The sequence below is a fragment of the Caenorhabditis briggsae genome, assembly GCF_000004555.2.
Source record: "Caenorhabditis briggsae complete genome, chrIV, whole genome shotgun sequence".
In the NCBI taxonomy this organism is placed as follows: Eukaryota; Metazoa; Nematoda; class Chromadorea; order Rhabditida; family Rhabditidae; genus Caenorhabditis; species Caenorhabditis briggsae.
In genome coordinates this window covers 2,561,984-2,585,659 of record NC_013487.2, presented here as the reverse complement: position 1 = coordinate 2,585,659, position 23,676 = coordinate 2,561,984, and the positions used below count along the sequence as shown (strand labels likewise).

The 23,676-nt window shown below is 39.8% G+C and overlaps 5 protein-coding genes across 5 annotated transcripts; 4 read left to right on the top strand and 1 right to left on the bottom strand.

The window, feature by feature from the left end:
- Positions 1 to 841: 841 nt before the first annotated feature.
- Cbr-lst-3 lies at positions 842 to 7,110 on the top strand (the record flags this gene model as incomplete). The annotated part of the gene is made up of 9 exons (XM_002632684.1): positions 842 to 1,075; positions 1,124 to 1,272; positions 1,325 to 2,232; positions 3,092 to 3,242; positions 3,432 to 3,765; positions 4,035 to 4,346; positions 4,768 to 5,782; positions 6,260 to 6,480; positions 6,877 to 7,110. 9 exons carry the CDS (start codon positions 842 to 844, stop codon positions 7,108 to 7,110), a joined length of 3,558 nt encoding a protein of 1,185 aa, XP_002632730.1.
- A 315-nt stretch (positions 7,111 to 7,425) lies between these two features.
- On the top strand, positions 7,426 to 12,709 carry CBG18764 (the record flags this gene model as incomplete). Its single annotated transcript, XM_045244922.1, has 6 exons — positions 7,426 to 7,606; positions 8,678 to 9,025; positions 9,489 to 9,844; positions 10,775 to 11,085; positions 11,811 to 12,016; positions 12,282 to 12,709. The coding sequence occupies 6 exons, from the start codon at positions 7,426 to 7,428 to the stop codon at positions 12,707 to 12,709; spliced, it is 1,830 nt and encodes a 609-aa protein (XP_045096574.1).
- Positions 12,710 to 13,513: 804 nt separating this feature from the next.
- CBG26265 lies at positions 13,514 to 13,723 on the top strand (the record flags this gene model as incomplete). Its single annotated transcript, XM_045244920.1, has 1 exon — positions 13,514 to 13,723. The coding sequence occupies one exon, from the start codon at positions 13,514 to 13,516 to the stop codon at positions 13,721 to 13,723; it is 210 nt and encodes a 69-aa protein (XP_045100130.1).
- Positions 13,724 to 14,477: 754 nt separating this feature from the next.
- On the top strand, positions 14,478 to 15,710 carry CBG18762 (the record flags this gene model as incomplete). Its single annotated transcript, XM_045244919.1, has 4 exons — positions 14,478 to 14,540; positions 14,667 to 14,790; positions 15,061 to 15,395; positions 15,480 to 15,710. The coding sequence occupies 4 exons, from the start codon at positions 14,478 to 14,480 to the stop codon at positions 15,708 to 15,710; spliced, it is 753 nt and encodes a 250-aa protein (XP_045096573.1).
- Positions 15,711 to 16,080: 370 nt separating this feature from the next.
- Positions 16,081 to 23,468, bottom strand: CBG18761 (the record flags this gene model as incomplete). Its single annotated transcript, XM_002632681.1, has 6 exons — positions 16,081 to 16,243; positions 16,798 to 17,207; positions 19,209 to 19,411; positions 21,009 to 21,379; positions 22,682 to 22,779; positions 23,301 to 23,468. The coding sequence occupies 6 exons, from the start codon at positions 23,466 to 23,468 to the stop codon at positions 16,081 to 16,083; spliced, it is 1,413 nt and encodes a 470-aa protein (XP_002632727.1).
- Between the last annotated feature and the right edge of the window lie 208 nt (positions 23,469 to 23,676).

The window sequence follows — 23,676 nt, the reverse complement described above, 5'->3', positions numbered from 1 at the left end:
ATCTTTCCAGTTTTTTTTAAAAGATGAATTCTGAATTCCAGCTGCCATTTACACCCGTTGCTAGGTGCCTCTTTTCTGCAAAAAACGCGCAGAGAAAAAAGAAAAAAATCCGTTACGAAATTTGTGATTTCGCAACACAATACAGTTTCCTGCTGGCTTCCTCATCGTTTTTTATTCGTTTAACGAGCGCAAAAAGAAGCTTTATTGTCGCCCCGCGAAACACAAACACATGTGTGACCGACGAGTCGCAGAGAAGAAGTGAAAACCGAACACAGAATCGGCGATTTGAAAAAAAAATCAAGTTTTTTGGGCCTAAAACCGGTTTTGTCTTCAGTTCTTCTTGGTTTTTTCTCGAGATTCTCTTGATTTTTCCTCATATTCTTCAAATTTTCGGCGGTTTTCCCAATTTGATTTTCGAATTCTCTTAAAAATTCTAAAATTCCCGCCGCTTTTCGCCGAGAAAAAGAGGCACAGGCGGCGCGAAATTAAAGGCGCAAGCGATTCGAGGTGCGGCGGGTTTCGCCGCGAACGCGCTTTTTCTCTGCACCCTCCATTCGAAAATGCTGTCTCGTCGCGTCGCGGTCTCTTTTTTCGCATAGAAATTGTCGTTTTTTCTCACGGCTTTGGTGGGAAACTATTCGAAAATTGTGTGAAAAGTCAATAAAATTCATTCAAAAAATAGTTTAAATATTATTTCGGACATTATTTCGAACAACTTCGTCGATTTTCGTCTCCACGGCTCGCCTAAAAAATTCGAATTTTTTCCGCTGCACACACATCGTCGCTGTTTTGGACTTCATCAACCCATTCTACATTTCCTAACATTTCAGAACAAAAAACGATGTCTCAATTCGGAGGCGGTAAACCGCCCGGTCAGTGGCATCGTCCAGCTGCGCCAGGCGGAGCTCCACAACTCTCCGGCTTCCCCACCGTCAATTTCGGCGGTGTTCCAATGGTCGGCATGGGCGTCCCAATGGGAATGGTCAATCAGGCGGCGTTCTCCTCGCCAAACGTTCTCGGCATGCAAGGAATCATGGGCGCCGTCCCACAACAACAACTCGGTCAACAGCAGCCGGTAATAGTTCGTGTTTAGAAGTTTCGAGATGGAGCAGAGCATTTTCAGAGTTTCCAACAGCAAAACGGTCTTCAACAGGGCGCCGCAAGTCTTCAACAAGGAACTGGGGCGAAGAATCAACGAACTTTCGTCGGCGTTGTCACTAAAATGCTAGACACTTACGGATTCGTCGATGATGATGTCTTCTTTCAGCATAGGTTCGGGGATATTGAATACAGAAAAAGAAAGAACCTTTTTTCATTTTTTCAGCGTTATCCGAGGGTCCCATCCTCGCGTTGGCGACAAAGTCATGGTCGAGGCCAACTACAACCCTTCGATGCCTTTCAAATGGAACGCCTACAGAATCCAGCTTCTGAACGCCGCCACTCAACAAGACCAAGTTCGTCAGGCGCCACCACAGCAGCAACTCCCACCACAACGTCAGGAGACGCAGCGTTGGGGAGGTAATCAAGCGGCGAACGATCGAGGTGATCGAAATGGGCGGGGAAACGAATCCCCACTTCACCGCTCCAACGCCCCACGTCGTCACTCTCCACCGCCACGAAGACAATCCCCTCCACCACGTCGCAGTAGTCCGAAGAGACAGCCAAGGGAGTCTAGAAGATCTCCACCGCCACGTAGAGCATCTCCACGACGAGCTGCTTCGCCAGCTGTGCAGCCAGCTAAGAATGATAGAAAGCGAGAACGAAGTCCGAGTGGAAGTGTAGCTCTATCGATCCGTCGTGATAGTGCTAGTCCACCTCGAAGACGTGCCAGAATAATTCCACGTTACGAGTGTCGTATTCAGAAGCCCACCCTTTTATCCCAAATTGTCTCTGGCTCTGTTCTCCGTCATCGCTACTCGAAGCTCTATCTTCCATCAGACTACGTGGATCTCAGTTTCGATTGGGTTCGTACTATTCAATTGGATATGTCCATGGACCTGAACAACGCCATTCAATTCCACGTGTTCAATAAAGATGTCGATTGGATTGGAGATGCTCTTCCGGAGCTCGAGCCAGAGGATGCGGATCATCGTCATCAGGTGAAGGTGTTGCTGCTTTCGCACGCTGGAAAGACTGAGGTTGTCAAGAAGTCATTCTGTTTGATGGCCGATGGTACTACGGATGATCATCAGGAGCCGCAGAGCTTGTTGAAGAACTTGCATTTTCTTGTTGGTAGGTACTAGGTTGGGATTTCTAGGCCACCAAACCCAAAATCTGGGGTTTGGCCTAGTTTTGAATTTCTAGGCCACCGAAGTGACTTTAGGGATCTTAGGCCATTTAAACGAAAATTCAAATGACGGCCTAGTTTTGGGTTTCTAGGCCAACCGAACCGAAATTTTTCGTTATAACCTGATTTTGGATTTCTCGGCCATCTAAACAAAAATTTGAATTATGGACTTATTTTGGGGTTTCTAGGCCACCAAAGCCAAACTCTGGATAATTGCCTAATCTTGGATTTCTAGGCAACCAAGGCAATAGATCAAAAATAGCCTAATTTCGACATTCTACGAAAATTTTAGGTATGGCCTAGTTTTTAGATTTCTAGGCCATCTAACTCAAAATCTGGGCTATGGCCCAGTTTTGGATTTCTAGGTCACCAAGCTAAAAATCTGAAAAATGACCTAGTTTCGGGCTTCTAGGCCACCAGAGCCAAAATCTCCAAATAGTCTGGTTTTAGGCTTCTAGACCACCGAAGTCAAAATCTCAGTCATAGACTATTTTTTGGTTTTCTAGGCCATCAAACTAAAATTCTGGAAGATTTCCCATTCTAGGCCGCCGAACCCAAAACCTGGGTTGTGGCCTAATTTCGGAATTCTAGGCCATCAAAGCCAAAAAATGGGGTTTCACCTAGTTTTGGATTTCTAGGCCACCAAAGCGGAAATGTTAAGTATGACCGAATTTTGGATTTCTTGGCCGCCAAACCCAAAATCTGGAATGTGGCCGAGTTTTGGGTTTCTTGGCCATCCAAACAAAAATTTCATTGAAGACTAGATTTGGATTTCTAGGTCATCTCAATCTCTTCAATTTCCAGGCGCTCGTGGCAAAGAAACCATGGGAATCGGCGGTAGCTGGTCTCCATCGCTCGACGGAGCCGACCCAACCTCCACGACCACTATGATCCGTACTGCGGTCCGCACGACTCGTGCGCTCACCGGAATCGACTTGTCGTCAGTTTCTCAGTGGTAAGTTTCTATATTTTTTGGGATTTTTTTCAAATTAGGAGCCCAGGTGATTATTCTATGTGTCCAATTCTCTCTCTCTCTAAATCTCTAAATCTCACACACTCTCTCTCTCTCCAAAAAGTGTCAGAAGCTGAAGATGATCCATCTCTTGTCTCTCGAATATCATTTCGCATTAAAAACACGACACAGGTTCTCAATGGTGCAAATTCGCTACTACCGTGCCGATAAGCAGCGCATAGATCACGTCAACTTCCTGCTGCCCGACACCCAATCATTGGCACTAGACGATGCGACGTGGAGCAGTGCGGAGGCGTCGATTGGCGAGCAGCTCAAGGCGAAACTCGCCGAAGTCGACGCGTTGAAGATTGAGGAGGAACCAGAGGTGGTCGAGATGGTTGAAGCAGTGGAACCAGCAGCAGAAGTCGTCGTCACTCCAGAAGCCGCCGTCGTCACCGCGGAGACAGTGGCGGCTCCAGAAGACGCTCCATCGGATGTCAAGGAAAGTATCGTCCTGTTATATATGGTTATATATGGGGTTTTTCTTCTTCCGACGTGATGTTTCTATTTTTGGTTCTATACTATTTTTGTGCTGTTTGCTGTCCCTGTGTGATACGCTTTTACCCCGCCCAACTGCATGTCTATTATACCATTCCAGGAAAAACTATCTTTGAAGAAACTAAGATATCACACACATTTTTATAGGAAAACGTCTTATTTTTTGGAGCAGAAGAGCCTTGGCTCTTTCTGACGCTCTTCCCCATGTCCTTCCTCTACGAACCTTTCTAATTTTAGGTGGAAAATGAGAACGACGTGAGCATGAACAGCGAGACCGGAGAAGCTGACAAGCCAATCGTGGCTGGACAAGGGCCCACGAATTGGAGCAAACTGGACCCGAAGAGTATGAAAGTTGCGGAGCTTCGAGTTGAGTTGGAGCTGCGTGGATTGGAGACGAAGGGGATTAAGACGCTTCTGGTCCAACGTCTTCAGACAGCTCTGGACAGTGAGAAGTCGACCGAGGCGGCGGCGTCGAAAGATGTGGAAATGAAGGATGTGAAGGATGAGGTGAAGCAGGAGGCAGGAGCAGTCGCTGGAGAGGAGAATCCGGTAAGTTTGATCACTTTGGAAACCTATAATTTGGCGGAAATTTCATCTAGAAACCTCTGAAAATTCTAGAGTCCGCTAGCCAGTTTCAGCCGAGTCTAAAGTTGGCCAAAATTGGAAAAAATGGAAAAAATGCCTCTAAATGGTTTGAATAGGTCGAAAATAATCTAAAATGGCTTAAAATGGTTCAATGTTAGCCAAAATTAATCTAAAATTGACCAAAAATGATCTAAAATTGGCCAAAAACGATCTAAAATGGCTGTAAATGGTCCAAAATTGGCCTAAAATGGTCAGAAACTGGCAAACGAATTCTAAAATTTTCAGAAGTGTCTAGATGTGATTTCCTTTGTCTATCCTAACATTTTCATAGAAATCTAATTTTTAGATATCACAATGAACCATTTACCTATTCTTCCCATTTCAGGCAGCCTTCATAGCCCCACCTATAGAAGAGACCAAGGCCAAAACCGAAGCAGAGGCTAAAAAAGAGCAAGAGGAGGCGGATAAGAAGAAAAAGAAGGAGGAGCAGCTGGAGAAGGAGAAGAAGGATAAGAGAGACGCTCTTGAGAAGCACTATCAACTTCCAAAGGACAAGAAGGTCCTGGTTTTCCCATCCAAAACGTTCAAATCTGGAAAATTCGACTGCAAAGTGTTGAGTTTGAGCTCGCTGCTTGACTATCGTCATGATGATAACAAGGAGAGCCAATTTGAAGTTTCGCTCTTCGCGGAGGCTTTCAAGGAGATGATTGAGCGGAATTCGGCGTTCACGATTTATGAGACGCTGGTCAATTGTGGAGATCGGGATGCGGAGAAGAAGAGGAGAGATGAGGCGAGAGAGAAGACGGTGGAAGTAGTGGTTCCAGAGGCTTCAGAGGATGCTAAAGCTAAGACAGAGGGAACCGAGGAGAAGAAGGAAGAGGAGAAGGAGGTGAAGAAGGAAGAAAAGAAGGAGAAGGTGGAAGTCAAGTCAGTTGTTGCCAATCGCACTGTCTATGAAGCATTCTCGCTCTTCGACGCCAATCTCTGTGGATACATCACTGAAAAAGACATAGAAGAGATTCTGTACCATGGAGAGTTTGGAATATCCCGGGGACAGATTCAGAAGCTCGCTAAGAAGCTGTCAGTTAGAGATAGGATCAACTATCGTCATCTGACTGATGTGCTTACTGATATGGATGGAAATGTTAGACACACTCCGGGAGGTGCTGATGACGTCGTGGAGACGGATGACTTGATTCGTGGATATGGTGTGAATCTGGCGAAGAGTCTTGAAGTTCCAACTTCCGATGCTGCTGCCTCTGCTACAGTGGGATCTGATGGAGTGGTGATTATCAATGGAGCCGCCGTGAATGTTGGGCAGAAGTTGAAGATGTTGAAGCAGGTGGAGAAGGAGAGAGACGAGGCGAAGGCGACGGTTAATGAGCAGATCTCGTTGATTGGTGAGTTTTGAGACTTTATTGGCGCTGATAATCGTCTAGAAATGAGCTGAAATTTGGTCGAAAATAGACTAAGAATCATTAAAAAAGTTAAAATTTGGCTCAAAACGATGTTTGACCGATTTCAACTCATTTCAGACTAAGAATCTGCTGACATTAGCTTGAAAATAGGCTAAAAATGATTTTCTGTACTTTTTAAAACGATTTTTGGCCTAATAGTAACCGATATATGGTATTTTCAGTCTATTTTTGACGAATTCTGGCTTCTCTTTGGTTCAATTTTAACCTAAAAATATTGATTTTAACGAAGAATTTATCGAAAATGGGCTAGAATTGATCCGAAAAAACCGAATTTTCAGTAAATTCTGGCTGATTTTTGGTCGATTTTTAAAGCTAAACACCATTGAAAAGGAACTAAGATTAGGCTGAAACTCGACGAAAAACCAATTTTCCTCCAAAATCCAAAAATCTAATTTCCAGACCAACTCCGCGAGGCGAAGGCTGAAATTGAAAAGAAAAAGAAGGACATCGACGCTCACTACCACAAATCCAACAAGAAATTGAACGAGACAACAGCTCAACTCAAGACCTCCCAGGACGATAACTCATCGTTGAAACAGGCCCTCCAGGACTGTAAACGACACGCGGATCGCATTTTTTCGGTAGTGGAGAAGGCGATGCCGGCGCCCAAGAAGGAGAAGGTAGGGATTTTTGATGAAAAAAAGAACTGAAAATCAGAGGAAAACCCCCGATTTTGCGTATTTTTGCGTCCCAAAATCATAATATTCAAATTTTTCTATGGAAAAAATATGGCTAAAAATCGAGTTAAAATGACGAAAAGCTTAAAATTTGATTTTAAAAATGGCTGAAACTTGGCTTTAAATGACTGGTTTTGGCTCATTCTCGTCTTAAAATCACGGAATGAATGGAATCCTTATTTATGGAAAAATGGCTGAAAATCGGTTAAAAATGACTGATTTTGGCTCATTTCAGGATTAAAATCACAAAATTTAAGCCTTTTTTAGGGGAAAATGGCTAGAAATCATCTTTTTGCTCATTTTCCGTCTGAAAATCTTAGAATTCATTTATTTTTCCAGAAGGAGGAAAAGGAGAAGTCCGCCGAGAAAAAAGACGAGAAATTGGCTGAAAAAACAGCTGAAAAACCGGCAGAAGAGGCCTCCACGACGACTACAGCCGCTTCTGAATCCGCCACGTCTACAGTATCCGCCGCCCCCGCTGAGCAATCATCCGCCGCAGAGCCAATCGCTATTGATGAGCAATCATCTGAAGAGAAGCCAGAAGCATCAGCTGAGGAAAAGAAGGAACAATAATTTTGTGTTGAATTTTCGATATTTATTTAATTTTTAAAAAACCGTTTTTTTTTTTTTTTAAATCAAAAATTTCAAAATGATCTATATTATGATTTTTCGCGGATTTTTTTCTCTCTGTTCTAACCCCTCTATCCTCCCCCCAAAAAATGTATCTCCCTGCTCTCTGAAAATCCAAATTCAAATCCAAAAATAAAGGAAATCTGTGAATTTTGGAATTTTAGGATCGATTAGGATCATCCATTTTTATGTACTTTTTCCCCCCATTTTTAGCCCTTTTTAGAGATATTTTTAACCCAAAAATCCAGGCGAAAAAAAATGAGCGGAACGTCGACGAAGGAGAGCAGTGAGGACAACGAAGCGGTCTGGAGACACCGATGCTTCAAATGTATTCGTTGCAACGAACGAGACGACTGTAAAGTGTGTTGGCCGTGTAAATCGGGACGGACTTGTGATAAGCGGAGGTGCTTCTCGGCGAAGAAGTTGTATGAGGAATCGTGTAAGGAAGAATTTCAGATTAAACTGAAAAATGCTAAAATTTCAAAATTTGAAATTTAGAGCCCAAAAAGTGCTAATTTTCATGCGAAAATCCTGAAAGTTTGGAAAAAAACACGCTTTTAAAAAAGTATAGAAATTCGAAATTCCAGCTGAAAAAGATTTTTGTCTGGAAATTTCAAACTTTTCACAAAAATTGGCCTAAAAAATCTGGAAAAATCGCTTTTGGACGTCTCATTTTGGTTTGAAAAAATCACAGAAATTTTCAATTTTTCGAAAAAAAAAATATTCCAAAAATTGAAAATTCCAATTTCCGGAGAGCAAAGAAGGTGAAAAATTGAGCACTCCACCTGCCTGCCTGCTCGGCGATTAGCGTCTCCAGAGCAACGAGATTTTCTCATTTTCCTCCGATTTTCGTCATTTTTAGGCAACTTTTTCAGGAAATTTTGGATTTGTACGGCTGGAAAATTTATGAAAATTACCTATTTTTAACTGAAAATTACCTATTTTTGCTTAAAAATGACCTATTTTTGCCTGAAAATTACCTATTTTTGGCTGAAAATGACCTATTTTTGGCTGGAAATGACCTATTTTTGGCTGGAAACGACCTTTTTTGACTGAAAATGGCCTTTTTTTTAACTGAAAATGACTTATTTTTGCCTGAAAATGACTAATATCAGGAAATTTTTCAGAAAAATCTAAATTTCTGACGAAAAGGGAAGAAAAAATAGTCAAAAATGAGCATTTCTCCATCATCTCACTGCAAGAGGAGTTTCTCTCTGCGTCTCCTCTCTCTACAAACTATTACTCCGTTCTCTTTCTTTTTGTTCCTTTTTCCTTCTAAACGAACTTTAGCGCAGCTGGAGAAAGACGCACCCAAGGAAAGAGACAAAGAACAGGAAATGTTGTGTTTTTGGGCGCGAAATTTGAAAATATTGGAATTTTTCGGTGCTTGAGACATTTGAAAAAGGCAAAGCTTGAATTTTTTATAGATGATTTACAGTGAAAAATTCAAATTTCCCGCGTTTTTTTCCCATTTTTTTTCTGAAAATTCTTTCAAAAATTGCGTTTTCAGTGCACCGAGTCTCCCAGGAAAACCTCAAAATCATAATGGAAAAATCGGCGGCGCGCGAAGCGGCGCTCGCCTCCACGTCATCTGGACCTCTTCTTCTTCCGACGACATCCGCGCCTTCAGGTCCATCGACGTCTTCTTCAGGAGCAGGACGTCATCAGAGACCATCGACGTCTTCAGCGGTCCCATCGACATCGGCAGCACGAGAGCCCAAGAAGCGGGGACGAAAGAAGAAGAGCGAACTGTTGGCTCTACAGGAGAAGAAGATCAACGAGATGGACTATGTACCGCATCGACCAACGAGACAGCAGTCGGCCGATTTGAGGAAGAAGCGGAATCAGATTACTGTCAGTATCTGAAAAAAAAACCCAAATTTTGGTCAAAAAATCCAAAAATTATATCTCAAAGAACCAAAATTTTTGGTGATCTGGGAGATTTTGAAAATCGAAAATTCTGGAAAATTCGGCATTTTTCAACAAAACCGGTCCAGAAAATTTCTCAAATTTTCACCAAAAAATTCGAGCATTTCGGCTAAATTTGAGATTTCGAACTGCGAATTTCAGATATTTTTGACCCAGAAATACAACGAATTTCTACAAAAATTATCTCAAAAAATGGGTTTTTTGAAAGATCTAGGTGACCTAGAAAAGTCTGAAAATCTAGGTCAGAATCTAGGCCATGACCTAGAAAAAAACCTAGGCCACAGCCTTAGAATCTAGGTCATGACCTACATATATAGGTCAAATTCTGAATATCTAGGTCATGACCCAAATTTGAAAAAAAACGAATTTCGATGCAATTTTCGATGTTCCAGACAGTCCAATCGCAACCGGAACGTGCGCCTCGCCAATGTCTCAACCCGGACTGCATCTACGAATCGCGCGCCGACAGCAAGTATTGCTCAGACCCATGTGGCCTAATTCTCGCGAAAATGCGTCTCGAGGAAGTGCTCCCATTCGAGTCAAAGAATACTACACACCCGGACCCGGGGGACCCAAGATCATCGAATCCGAACTGCAAGCTCGGCAGAAGGCGGTGGATCGAGATTTGGAGCAGTTGAACGAGTGCGAGAAGAATATTAATGCGTTTTTGGAGAAGTTACAAGTGTTCATTGAGAAGCAGATTCCGCTGCAGCCTCTGGCGCCGAACGATAAGTTTGATGATAACTTGGTGAGTTTTTGAGGGGTAAAAATGCGGAAAAAGTGAGCTGGAAACAGTGCAGTTCTAAAATGTCGCAGTTTTGAAACGTCGCAGTTCTAAAACGTCGCGGTTCTGAAACGTCGCGGTTCTAAAATGTCGTAGTTCTAAAATGTCGTAGTTCTGAAACGTCGCAGTTTTGAAACGTCGCAGTTCTAAAATGTCGTAGTTCTAAAATGTCGCGGTTCTGAAACGTCGCGGTTCTGAAACGTCACGGTTCTAAAATGTCGCGGTTCTGAAACGTCGCGGTTCTAAAATGTCGCAGTTTTGAAACGTCGCAGTTCTAAAACGTCGCGGTTAAAAAATGTCGTAGTTCTAAAACGTCGCGGTTCTAAAATGTCGCGGTTCTGAAACGTCGCGGTTCTAAAATGTCGCGGTTCTGAAACGTTGCAGTTCTAAAATGTCGCGGTTCTGAAACGTCGCGGTTCTAAAATGTCGCGGTTCTGAAACGTCGCGGTTCTAAAATGTCGCAGTTTTGAAACGTCGCAGTTCTAAAACGTCGCGGTTCTAAAATGTCGTAGTTCTAAAATGTCGTAGTTCTGAAACGTCGCAGTTCTGAAACGTCGCGGTTCTAAAATGTCGCGGTTCTGAAACGTTGCAGTTCTAAAATGTCGCGGTTCTGAAACGTCGCGGTTCTAAAATGTCGCGGTTCTGAAACGTCGCGGTTCTAAAATGTCGCGGTTCTGAAACGTCGCGGTTCTAAAATGTCGCAGTTCTTAAATGTCGCAGTTCTAAAACGTCGCGGTTCTGAAACGTCGCGGTTCTAAAATGTCGAAACCGCAATTTTTTACTCAAAATCTATTTTGAAAACCATGAAAATCCTATCGAAATTTATCATTTTTGAACCTGATTTTTTCAGAAAAAGTTCCCTTTTTTCCCTTAAATTCAAAGCCCAATTTCCAGTATGAAACTTGCGTCGTGTGCGGTCTCAACGATATTCCCGTCAGAAAATATGTCAAACACATCGAGCTGTGCTGGTCTCGAAACGAAAAGCTCATGTCATTCGGAACAACCGATCGGACGCACGAGAGAATCTATTGTGAGCAGTTGGACGTACGTGCCGGAACGTACTGTAAACGACTGAAATCCCTGTGTCCGGAGCATAGAAAACCGGGAATCGAGCATTCGTTGAAAGTGTGTGGATATCCAAAGAAATGGGAGACGGGTACGGGAATGTACGCCAATTCGTTGTCAGAGTTGATCGAGGCAGAGAAGTAAGGGTTTTTTGGGTTTGGGGGGGGGGGGGGGGTGGTCTGGAGATCCGGACAGACAGACAGATAAATAGACGTGGAAAATGACTAAAAATGTCCCAAAAGAGTCAAAAAAATCTGACAAATGGGACATCCGGACAGACAGACAGACGGAAAACGGAAAAATTGCTTTCATCACCAAATTTCTTGAATTTTTTTTTTGAAAATTTAGAATTCCCGCCTGTTCTGTATTACCTAAAATCTTCAATTTTTTCAAACTTTGTGACAGAAATTGTCTCAAGAAGGTCAATTTTCTGCTCCGAAAAATGGTACCTTTGAATGCTGAAATGGTAGTACCATTATGGTACCTTTTCAAAAATAATGGCACCTTTTATCGGTATAATGGTACCTTTCAATGGTAAAACAGTACCAGAAATGGTACCTTTCATTGGGAAAATGGTACCTTTTCATGATAGTATGGTACCATTCAATAGTAAAATGGTACCTTACCGTCATAAAATGGTGCCTCTAAATAGTGAAATAGTACCTTCCAATGTTAATGGTACCTTTTATTGGAAAAATGGTACCTTTCAATGATACAATGGTACCTTATTATGGGAAAATTGTACCTATTGTTAGTAACATTATACCTTTCAATAGTATAATGGTACCTTTTTGTTGGCATAATGGTACCCTTTAATGGGGAAATAGCACCCATTTTCCCTTCAAAAACCCCACTTTTTTTTCAGTCCATTCGGCGACGAAGGATGCCGCACAAAACGCGACCTGTGCCATAAACACCATAAATGGGTCCCATCGCTCAGCGGATCGATCGAACTGGAACAGGCGAATCTGGTCGTCAAAGTGTACGAACTGTGTCAGGAGCAGAAGAATCTAAGGACCCAGTTGGATTGGTCCAATAATGCTCTCTCGATTTTGATGCACAAGCAGCCGAGTGGGTTTTTCAAGTTTTTGAGAATAGGAAAGCTTTGAAAATGACCCAAAATTTGGCGGAAAAATGGGAGAAAAAGTAGATTGAAAATGAGAGAAATCCTTGGAAAATGCTCTCGAAATGGCCCAAAACTCGTTAAAACTGCCTGAAAATTCCCTTTTTTGGCTAGTTTTGGCTCAGCTAGAATTTCAAGATTACTGTAGTTTGGAGATTACTGTATATTTTTGAAATTCTGGACAAATTGAACTTAAAAAAAAAAAGTTTTCAGATTTCCCGAATCCCGAGCTCTTCCGTGAGAGTGTCGAAGAAATGCGATCTGCTGCAGCTAGAGCCGCCGAGGATCCAGAAGATCCACAGTCGAGATCCACGTCGTCGTCAAAGACAGATGATGAGTTCGCAGAGACCGCCGATTTTATGGCAATGTTGGCTAGGCAGAATCGGGCGGCTGAGGAGGCGCAGAGAGCAGCTGAAGAGGATCCAGAAGACGTTGACGATGAGGAGGAAGAAGAGGAAGGGGGTGAGGAGCCGATGGAACAGGACGATGATGTCGACGTTGGAGGAGGACCAGAAGGAGCAGCTAGGCAAGGTAAACAAGCATCCAGTGGAGGATCCACGTCATCATCCACCACGTCGTCAAGATCTTCGACGTCGTCAACGACGTCTTCTAATTCATCGTCACCGATTGATGTGGATTAGAATTTTATTTTGGAATTTTTCAATATTTCGATTTCCCCCAAAATCAAACAAACTACAGAAAATTGACCCCAAAATGGAATTTTTTGAAATTTTCGCTGAAAACTTTTTTTGGATTTTTTTCAAAATTTTTAAATTTTTCGTAAAAATTGAAATTTTTGAAATTCCACAATTTTCATTTTTTTTTTTGGAAATTTCAAGTTTTGGCCCAATTTTTCAGAATTTTAAATACAATTTTTCAAAAAAAAAAAAATATCACAAAAAATTGGCCCAACAACTGGAATTCTGACAATTTTTGCAAAGTTTTCTTTTCGGATTTTTTTCAAAATTTGTGAATTTTGGAAACTTTTGAAATTTTAGAAAATTCAATTTTTGGCTCAAAAAACGATTTTTTGTCTAATTCGATTTGAAACTTTCAATTTTTGTAAAAAATTGAAAATTTTAAAAATCCAATTTTCAAGATTTTTGGCCCCATTTTTGAGAAAATTCAATAAAAGTTTGTCTGAAAATTGGTATTTTTGAGCCAAAAAAAATGAAAATTCGGAATTTTTGAATTTTTAAAAATTCGGATGTTTTTCTTCAAAAATTCAAATTCAAGCGATTTTTGAAAATTCCAAAAAAATTTGGCTCGATTTTCTTGAATTTTCCCGAATTTTTAGTCAATTTTTAGGGATTTTTTCAACGAATTTTTAAAAATTTTTACCCCAAAAACCGCTTTTCTATGCGCTAATACCTTCCCTATGTTGCCTACCTATCCCTCAGTCTCCCCCGTTTATCCCCTGCCGAATTGCTCATTTTGGGTTTAGCATGATTCCAGAAGCTTCTCCACCTCTACCTTCACCCGCTGACGTCACTACCGCTTCTACAACTAATCCAACACCACCACAGCTTCTTCTTCTTCTACCACCACTACCACTGACAATCGATCCTGCCGTATCGTCTGTTAATCCCACCAGCATCCCAACACCATCCCCATCGAAATCTCAGAATTTCTCGATTTCCCGCCTTTTGGAATGATTTTTCCGTTTTCTAACCTCGAAAATTTGAATTTTCCGTCTTTCTTTTACCCCCCAAGTCTTGGTTCTTTTCCCAGTTTTTTCGGTTTCTAACCTTCAAAAAAATTTGAATTTTTCATTTTTCCCGCCTATTTTTAACACGGAAATTTGATTCCCCCCCCCCTTTTTTTTCAAATTTCCCGCTAATTTTCCCTCCATTTTCCCTTATTTTCCTGTAATTTCCCACTAATTTCTAGCCTAAAAAGGCGCGTATTTTTGACCGCTTTTTATTTGATTGTCCCTATGTGGCGAGAGAGTGAGAGACGCGGACGCAGCAGACACACAATTTTCTAACGACACGTCGCTTTGCAACGTGGCTTTTTGATGCTGACTGTCTACTGCTGCCCCGAGACACTCACTAATTTATTCGTATTTTTTGTTTAAATTTGAATTTTTTCCTTAAAAATTTCCGGATAATTTTTTAAAAATTCCCAAAAAAATCGAAAAAATTTAATTTTTTTCACTTTTCTCCCCCGATCCTCATGTTTTTTCTCATTTTTTTTCCGATTTTTTTCTCATCACTCGGTTCCTATATTTCCTATTTTTATGTCATTTTCTTTGCGAATAAAAATTCTGTGTCAAAATCTGAAAATTCCCATTTTTTAATCGATTTTTTCATTTTTATATCTGTAACTTCCGGAGCCACGCGGCTGTTTTAGGTATTTTTCGCCGATTTTTAGCCAAAATGTTTCGAATTTCTTGCCCGATTTTTTCAGATGAGCTCTCCGAAGACGATTCTGGTGTTTGATGTAGATGGAACACTGACGGCGGCGAGACAGGTGATTTTTGAAAAAAAATTTGGATTTTCCCTGAAAATTTCGGATTTTCATCAGCTTTTTAGGCATAAAAACTGAAAAATTCGGGCTTTTCAAGCCTAAATTCTCCCAGAAAAGTCCATTTTTCAGGGAATCACCGCAGAAATGCGCGAATTTCTCGCCGAGACCCGCAAACGCGTTCCGTTGGCTGTTGTAGGCGGTTCGGACTTTAAAAAGATCACCGAGCAGCTTGCAGGACACGATAGGGATCTTTGTGAGTCGGAAATCCTAAAAAAATCCCCAAAACATTCGGGAAAAATCGCTGAAAAACCAAAAAATTTGCTGAAAAACCACTTTTCCACGAGGACTACACTGTGTTTGGGATGTCAGGCCATGGGAGTTTTCTAGACCGCGGCCTCGTCATTTTTTTGGCGCAAGTTTGAATTTTAAACGATTTTCCGCGAATGCTTCAGTTTTCACTGATTTTTTCTGTTAAAAACCGAATTTAAAAAAGTGTTTTCAGTTTTTGAAAAAGTGTTTTCAGTGCTCTCCTCGTTCGACTACGTCTTCTCAGAAAATGGCTTGCTGGGATTCAAGGGCACCGACGCCTTCCCAGTCCAATCGATTCAAAAAGCCATCGGCGATGAGAAACTTCAGGAGTTGATCAATTTTGCCCTCCGCTACATGTCGGAAATTCGGCTTCCGAAGAAACGTGGAAATTTCGTCGAATTTCGCAATGGAATGATCAATTTGTCGCCGATTGGGAGGAGTTGTTCCCAAGAGGAGCGAATGGAATTTGTGAAGTTTGATTCGGAAAATGGGATTAGGTTGAAGTTCGCGGAGGAGTTGAAAAAGAATTTCGGCAAATGTGGGTTGCAGGTAAGATTTAAAAATTTGAAAAAAATGCTTTTCAGTTGAAAAAAAATTTTTTCCAAAAAATCCAAAAAAAAATCATTATTCCAGTTTGCAATCGGCGGTCAAATATCGGTCGACGTCTTTCCTACCGGATGGGACAAGACATTCTGCCTACAGTACTTTGAGAACGACTACGATGTCATTCACTTCTTTGGTGATAAGACCGCGCCGGGCGGCAACGACCATGAGATTTTTGCCGATGAGAGAACGATTGGGCATACTGTAGAGGGACCGGAGGACACCAGGAAACAAGTGGAGGCGGTGCTGAATGCAATTTAATTTGTCCTTGTGGATGATTTATTTTTTGCTGATTTTTAAATTATTTTTCATATTTATTTGGTCTTTTTTGGCATTTTTGTGATGATTTCATTTTAATTCTGTTAATAAATTGGTGGTTTTCAAAATAATTCGTCTTTTTTCCATAAAAAACGCTGAAAAACCGAGAAAATTCGCTGAAAAACGTCTTTTCCACGAGGACTACACGGTGTTTGGGATGTTAGGCCATGGAGTTTTCTAGGTCGCCGCTGGGATTTTTCGGCGCGAGTTTGAATTTCGAACTGTTCTTTTTTTGTATTTATTTTGCGATTTCTAGTATTTTATAGAATTTTTATTGAAAAAATGAACAAAAAATAATTTTTTGAAGCAAATTTTAAATCCAAATATCGGAAGTACAATCTCCTCCTGGATAACGCATCTCATGAGCCAAATATGGGCCGCCGGGGACTTTTCCAAAATCGATGAGGAAATTTTTATTGATTACCATGTGTCCCGTAATCGGATCAACGTCAATTTGGAGCATTGTGGCGCCGGATCTGGAATTATTTTGAAAGTTTTGAAATTTTGGATTTTTGGGTTTTACCTGAAAATCGTCATATTTAGAGACCTAAAAAAGCGTCTCAGAATTTTACGATTCGTCTGAAATTTTCAGAGCATACTGTACAAAAATAAGGCTTTGATTTTGTAGTTGACAAATTTTTTCTAGCTGCCGTAGTTTTTGAGATATGCGCCTTTAAACATGGCTAGTTCTGGAAGTTTCTAGCTCAATCTAGAGGGCTCTCCCTGTTTAAAGTCGCCTATCTCAAAAACTACGGTAGCTAGAAAAAAGTTGTCAACTACAAAATTAAAGTTTTATTTTTGTTTAGTGTATTTTAAAATTTTCAGAAAAAGTAAAAAAATTTTGGAATACTTTTTTAGGACCAAGGTTGAGTGTTATAATAACGTTTGTCAGGTACGCTCTGTTTAAAGACGCATATCTCGAAAACTACGGTAGCTAGAAAAAAGTTGCAAACAATAAAATTAAAGCTCTATTTTTGTTTAGTATACTCTGAAATTTTCAGACAAATTGGAAAAATTCTAAAACACTCACCTCACATTCTCCGGATAGAACTGATCATCCCACTTTTTATACAACGACGTCGACACGTACAACCTCTTCCCATCTAGAGACAACTGCAGCATCTGTGGACCACCCTCGATTTGTCGACCCTTGACGTAAAGGGCTGGAATCTCATCATGATCTTCTTCCAGGACCTTCACAGTTGTCTCTGAATGAATACTTCCTCCAATAAAGACTTGAGAATTGAGCTTAGGGTTTTTTGGATCCGAAATGTCGTATTGTCGAATATCACCATGAAGCCAACAGGACACATAAAGGAATCTGTCATCCATGGAGATTAGGATATCAGTGATAAGGGCTGGCATATCGGGTAGTGCCCAGTTTTCGACTTTTTTCGACGGGATAGTGGCGACAAGGCTGGCAGTTTGGACTTTTGGGTTCTGGAATTGGCTTTAGTTAGGCGATCATTAGTTTCCAATTATCCTGCTTTTTGTGACAAAATGTTTATCTTAGTTACTTTTCGATACCTTTTGCAGGAACTGAGATAAATTGTGCCAAAGTTGATAGTTGTTTGGAAATTGCTTTGAATTTTTTACGGTATCTTACTCTTAATTTAGGTGTTCTACATATTTTCAAAAATGTGAATCTGTTGAGACCTTGTTCTTGAATACGTCTCGAAATCTGAGCTATGACCAACACAAAAATTAGATTTTCAGCTTATTTTGTCCATTTGAGATACTGTAAAATCGGTGGTTACAGTATCGCTCTAAAGAAATCAAAATTATATTGAATTTAGAAGTAAGATGTAGGCGTAGCATCTACTTCGACCCAATACATCTCAGTTCCTGTAATAGATATCAAGTATCTGTCCACTAACAAAATGTTTACCATATTATCAGTAACATTTTATCAGTTGACTACGTCTTGATATCTTTCACAGGAAATGAGACAAATTGAGTCAAAGTTGATAGTTATTTGGGAGCTTAAACATTCAGAATTTTTCACGGTTGATTGTGTATGAAATATAACAAATTGAAATATTGTTTTTGTTACATTGCACGGCGATTAATTTTGAAAATCGAGTTTTTCTGATTTTTTTTTTCTGATTTATTGGCGCTTTTCTCGATACAGTGAAAAATCAGCTTTTTCGGCATAAATAAATTCTGGGTCAAACATTTTTTTCAAAATAGGTAGAGATTGTAGAGAATTTGAAGACAAACAGAATGAGCTAAAAAATGTCAATTTTGACCCAAAAATAAAGGCCCTGATAGATTTTCTAAAAAATCAACTGAATTTTGTCATTTTTGAAGCTCTTCGAGGATTTTCGAAAAACCTGTTGATATGATGAAAATAGGTAGAATTTGTGCAGAATTTTACAACAATTTTTTTGATACTAAAATCAACTCATAAAAATTAGAATTGATAAGATTAACCCCTGATAGGATTTGAAGCAGTCAGATTACTGTAGATTTGAGGGGAAATTATAATTTTTGCTCAAAATTCTCTGCATTTTTATTTGACTTGTTATTTTTGGCGTGGAATTTTCGGCATGTATTGGCGTTGAATGATCTAGAAGAGAGGAAATTGAGAGAAAAAAAGTGATACCCAGAGCCTCAAATCCCTTACTATGTCGGCTCACGAACAAATTAATTTCTTTTGAACTTTTTGAATTTTGCTTTTTTATCCATGCACGAGAAAAGCGCCAGCAATCGCCGTTCCACGTTTTCACAAATTGTTTGGCGTGCATTGTGGTGTATTTGCAAATCAAAAACACTGCTCAATCATTATTTACAGTATCTCTATAAAAAAAAAAGAAATATTTGACTTTTTCAGTAAAAAATAGCCAACTTTTGGGCCCTACAAAACTATTCCAGAGATTTCCCATTTGCATGAAAACTTCCAATCAAAGTAAACATAAATATTACTTTACTTTAGTAGTAGATAACTTTTTTCTAGCTACTCTATTTTTTGAGATATGCGCCTTTAAACAAAGCATCCTGGCAAACGTTTTAGAAAAAGGTAGAAACATCTCAAGATAGCACTGTTTAAAGTTTAAAGGCGCATATCTCAAAAACTACGGCAGTTAGAAAAAAGTTTTCAATTAGAAAATTAAAGATCTATTTTTGCTTAGTATAACCGAAAATTTTCAGACAATTCGAAATATTATAGAATACTTTTGTAGAACTTCAAAGTTGGCTATTTTCCAGGCACTGTAGTCATAGTGTTTTCCAAAAAAAATTTTTATCAAAAAATTTTTTCTGATTCACATCGATCCTAAAATCCTACTTGTTCTACTGAATTAATGATAGGATCGTATCGAAATACAACGCTTTTAGGATAATTCGAGGTACGGAATTCCCAAAAAAAAACTAAAACAATTTTTTGTAACCCCAAATTGCTATACCCTCCAAGTTTACTGCCTACTTCTACCGTACCCTTACCTTCTCATCCGGATGAATTCTGAAAATCGCCGAGCCCAATGCACAACCAACAAACGCGTGCTCACTGGTTGGCTCATGAAGGAATCGAACTTCCAGAGGCAATGCACCACGTGGCATTGGCAAGTCAATGGTTTGGAGGTGCTTCTTGGTATCCCATTCAAAGATATGCACACTGTTTCCATAGAGACCTTCTGGCACGTGAGCTGGAATTTTTTTGGATTAGCCAAAGCTCAAACTACCGTAAAACCTCTAATAGAACGACACCCGGATCGTCCACTTTGAGCCTATATATCTCACTTCTTTTAAAAGATATCAAAAAGTGGTTAACTAGTAAAATGTTTATCAGGATATCAGCAACATTTTACTAGTTAGCCACTTTTTGATATCTTTCACAGAAAATGAGATATATAGGCTCAAAGTGGACGATCCGGGTGTCGTTCTATTAGAGGTTTTACGGTATGTGAAATTGTTTATGATGATCTACTTCTTACTAAGAAAACTTTTCTGTGTGTGTGTCTGTGTGTCCGTCTCGGACATTTACTTGAATAACTCCAAAGGGCATGGGACTCCTATAATGGTGTGTGGTATGTAGCCATGGACTACCGAGCGCTTCATGTCCATGGTGTCCTGGGCCTTCTAGCTAACCGGGAACCTATAGGGTTGAGAATCGAAAATTTCAAAATTATGTTGAAACTCACTAAAACTTCAGGGAATTCTCAAAAACGGTTTTCAGGCCTATCTATGTGCTGCCCACAAAAAATTGGGCTGAAAGCTTCGCAACAGAATTTTTTTGTAACATTTTTTTCGTGATTAACTCAAATTCTGTGACCTACTGTAAATTTGGTTGCCGTGTTTTTTCTCGACTGCAAAACATTCTAGAGAATTCCAGGACAGTTTAGAATACTCTCGAAAGCTCTACATCATTCCAGAAAATTCTAGAAAATTCCAGAACATTAAAAATTCCAGAACAGAAAATTCCAGAACGGCGTAGCCGCGAATTTTCACTGGTTTAACACTAATGAGAAACAGAAATTCTTTCGGAAATTTTTTTGGTCGGTTTTTGGTTCCTTGCTAACGCTTAACTCAAAATATTTGGATACATTTAATATCATTCTGTAGCTCTTTTCAAATTCTACAGTATCCATTTTGAAGTATAATTTTGATATTTTTCAAAGATTTAAATTTCAAAATGTAGATCTTTTAAATTTTCACAATATAGACCACACTTAAAACACTTCTAGAAGGTTTTAGTGCGGATTTGATTAAAATACGCTCTAGTAGACTACAAGAGTGCCTTGCACTATGAGCTTAATTACCTCGGTTTCTATTAAAGATATCAAGAAGTTGTCAACTAACAAAATATTGGTGATATAATGATTAAAAATTTATCAGTTGACTGATTTCTGATATCTTCTATAGTAACTGAGCTACGCGTTCACAAGGCTTGTCTCCCAAACTATTTGGCTGTTCATCTGGTTTAAAGGAGGCCAGACACCAAAAAAAAAGTTTTCCTGATATTTCGTATAGAGAACCCCCATGAGGGGTTGAACTCATGACAGGCAGATCAGGGGTACAGCGCCGCTACCGGCTGAGCTACGGGGGCGCGAAGGCGCCTGACGACCGATGGTCTACATAAGCGCGGCTCGATTTCGGCACCCGAACTGCCCCCGAAATTTTTGCTGTCTCGCCTCCTTTAAGACGAAATCATGAACATTATATCCAAAATTTTCGACAAATTGTTCAAAATAAAAAGCCCCATAATTTCTGAAAAATTCGAAACAGCAAAAAAATAAAACTCACCCGGATTAAACCCCTTCTTGATATGATTCGGCGATCCCCATTCCGTCGAAATCATGATATTTCGTCTCGGCTGATACCAAAAATCATAATTAAACGGAACAACCTTCCCATCCGCTGGCCATGTTCCTTTTGGTTCAAAAGTTTTGCCATCCAGGAGTAAGAAATTTCCAGATGGGGATCCATCGGCTTCTCCAAGGGTACTTATCATAATATTTCCATCGGCCAAACAGTGAGAAGTATGGGGGAAGGAGAGGTTGAGAGCGTGGAGTTTCGATGGTTCAATTGTGTGTTGGAGGTAGATTTCGCGTTCGTTTTCAACGTTGATGACGTAGATACGATCGGAGTTGAGGCAGGGAACGATTAGGTGGGATCTGTAAAAGGCGATGTATTTTTTTCCTTATTTTCACGATTCTTGCAATCGTAAATAAATAAATAAATAAACTCATCGGAGATGTATTGCCTGAGCAGATATTGTCCAAACTCATAGGATTTATAAAACCGTAGATTTTTTTTTAAATTCTCATGATAGGCTACCTAATTGGAAGAAGTTGAATTTGAACTTCTAAGAGTGCTGTGGTACAGCTACGCAGTTGCAAAGTTGAGCCTTTATACCGGGTGCTACGCGGTTGCGAATTTGGCTGTACCCTACATACACTGTGACTCGTACTAGCACACTGTCACCTTTGAGCCAATTTATCTCATTTCCTGTTAAAAAAATTTGAAAACGATAAACGGATAAAATAATGCTGATATTATGATAAACAACTTATCAGTTGGCAACTTTTTGACATCTTTTACAAGAGCCGAAATGAATTGACTCAAAGTTAAGAGTTAGATAGATCCTTCTATTGGAGTGTTTACGGTTGGAAAGATAAGCGCTGCATGATCTCAGAGGTAGATTTTTTCAAACTCATAGAATCCGTGAAACCGTGGATTTTTTTTTATTCTCATGATAAGCTACCAAGTTGTAAGAGGTTGAATTTGAACTTCTAAGAGTGCCGTGGTACAAGCTACGCAGTAAGTTGACTGTAGCCTTTAACTGAGAGTTAAGGAGATCCTTCTATTAGAATATTTGACAACAATAATCCTAATGTAAGAGGAAGGTATGGTCCCAACTCCTAGGATTTATGAAACCGAAATTTTTTAAGTCTCATGTTTCAATTAAGAAATTGAACTCAAAAAGCGCCGTGCAGCTACGCGGTCGCAAACTCAGCGTTGAACATTTTCAAGCTAAATCAAGAAAAGCGAATAAACATTGAAAAGAAGTCTTCAATATGAAGCAGGAAAAAAAATTTCAGAAAATATCAATTCGGTCATCCAACCGTATTTCTTAAGACCCATTTTCGAGCCATGTTATCTCATTTCCTATAAAAGATATCAAAAAATAACCAACTGACAAAATGTTTAACATGTTATCGAAAAATGTTTTATCAGTTAACCATTTTTTGATATCTTTCACAAGAACCGAGATAAATTTAGTTGAAGCTAGAAGGTAAGCAGAAGGACCCTCCCCCACAAGGAGCGTCTACTTTGACCCAAGTTATCATGCTTTCTGCACTAGTTATCAAAAATTATCAACTAACAAAATTCTCATAATATTAAAAGAAACAGTTTGTTAGTTGACAACTTTCTGATATTTTTGAAAGTTGACAACATCACAGGATTATTCCTACCTCTTCTCAGTCGGTTTATCATGACAGGATGAGCAAGCGTTCCAGCCAGTATGATGAACTTCGTCTCCAATGTTTGGAACATCCACTCGACTGATTATCTGTAACAAACGAATTTAAGGAACATATTGTTTGATTGTGTGGATGATGTAACAAAATGGGGGTGTGGCGACAGTGAAAAAAATTTTGTGGTCGCTTTGAACCAAAATTTTCCTGTTTCAGGAACTAGGTATATATGAAGCTATTTGCGCAAGTCATTAAGATACTACTATACAACTGTAAAAAATTAGTTTGAAAAAGTTATCAAGAACGGGGCGATTGGCGGCTGATGGATTCTTTGAAGCATAACTTGCTTCAAACTTGACATTTTCCAAAAATTCAAATTGCAAAATGTAGATCTTGAAAATTTCTACAAAATGATATAACACCCTGAACACTTCTAAAAGACATTAGTTGTGAAATATGTAGAATAACAACCTATACCCCCTTTTAACTAGTAAGTTTTAAACAACTAAATTTCAAATTCTGCTGTTTCACGATCTTCAAATTTACCTGGTATCGTGAACGCAAATCATTCATCTTTCTTTATTTTCCAGAAATATAATCATCAAAATCGTCTTACCTGACAAAACGTCTCACTCTCCGGATTCACATTTACCGTAAATATGGCATCAGGTCCATCTCGGGCGTGTGGAGCGGTCACAAATAGAACTTCTTCTCTGGGACCTTTAATGGCATCCGCAGGGGATGCGTAGCCAGGACCTCCGTGACATTTTAATGGGCACGGCATATCTGGAAGTTATCCGAAAATGAATATAGTTATAGGAAAGAAGATAGTTAGAGAAAGATATGAAGCAGAGAAAAATGTAATAAAACAAGCCGTTTTACCATAAAACGGCGATATCCAGGGTATACCAGCACTTCGAGCTCAAATATCTCAGTTCAGTAAGAGCTATCAGAATTATGTCAACTGATAAAATGTTTGTCTTATTGTCACC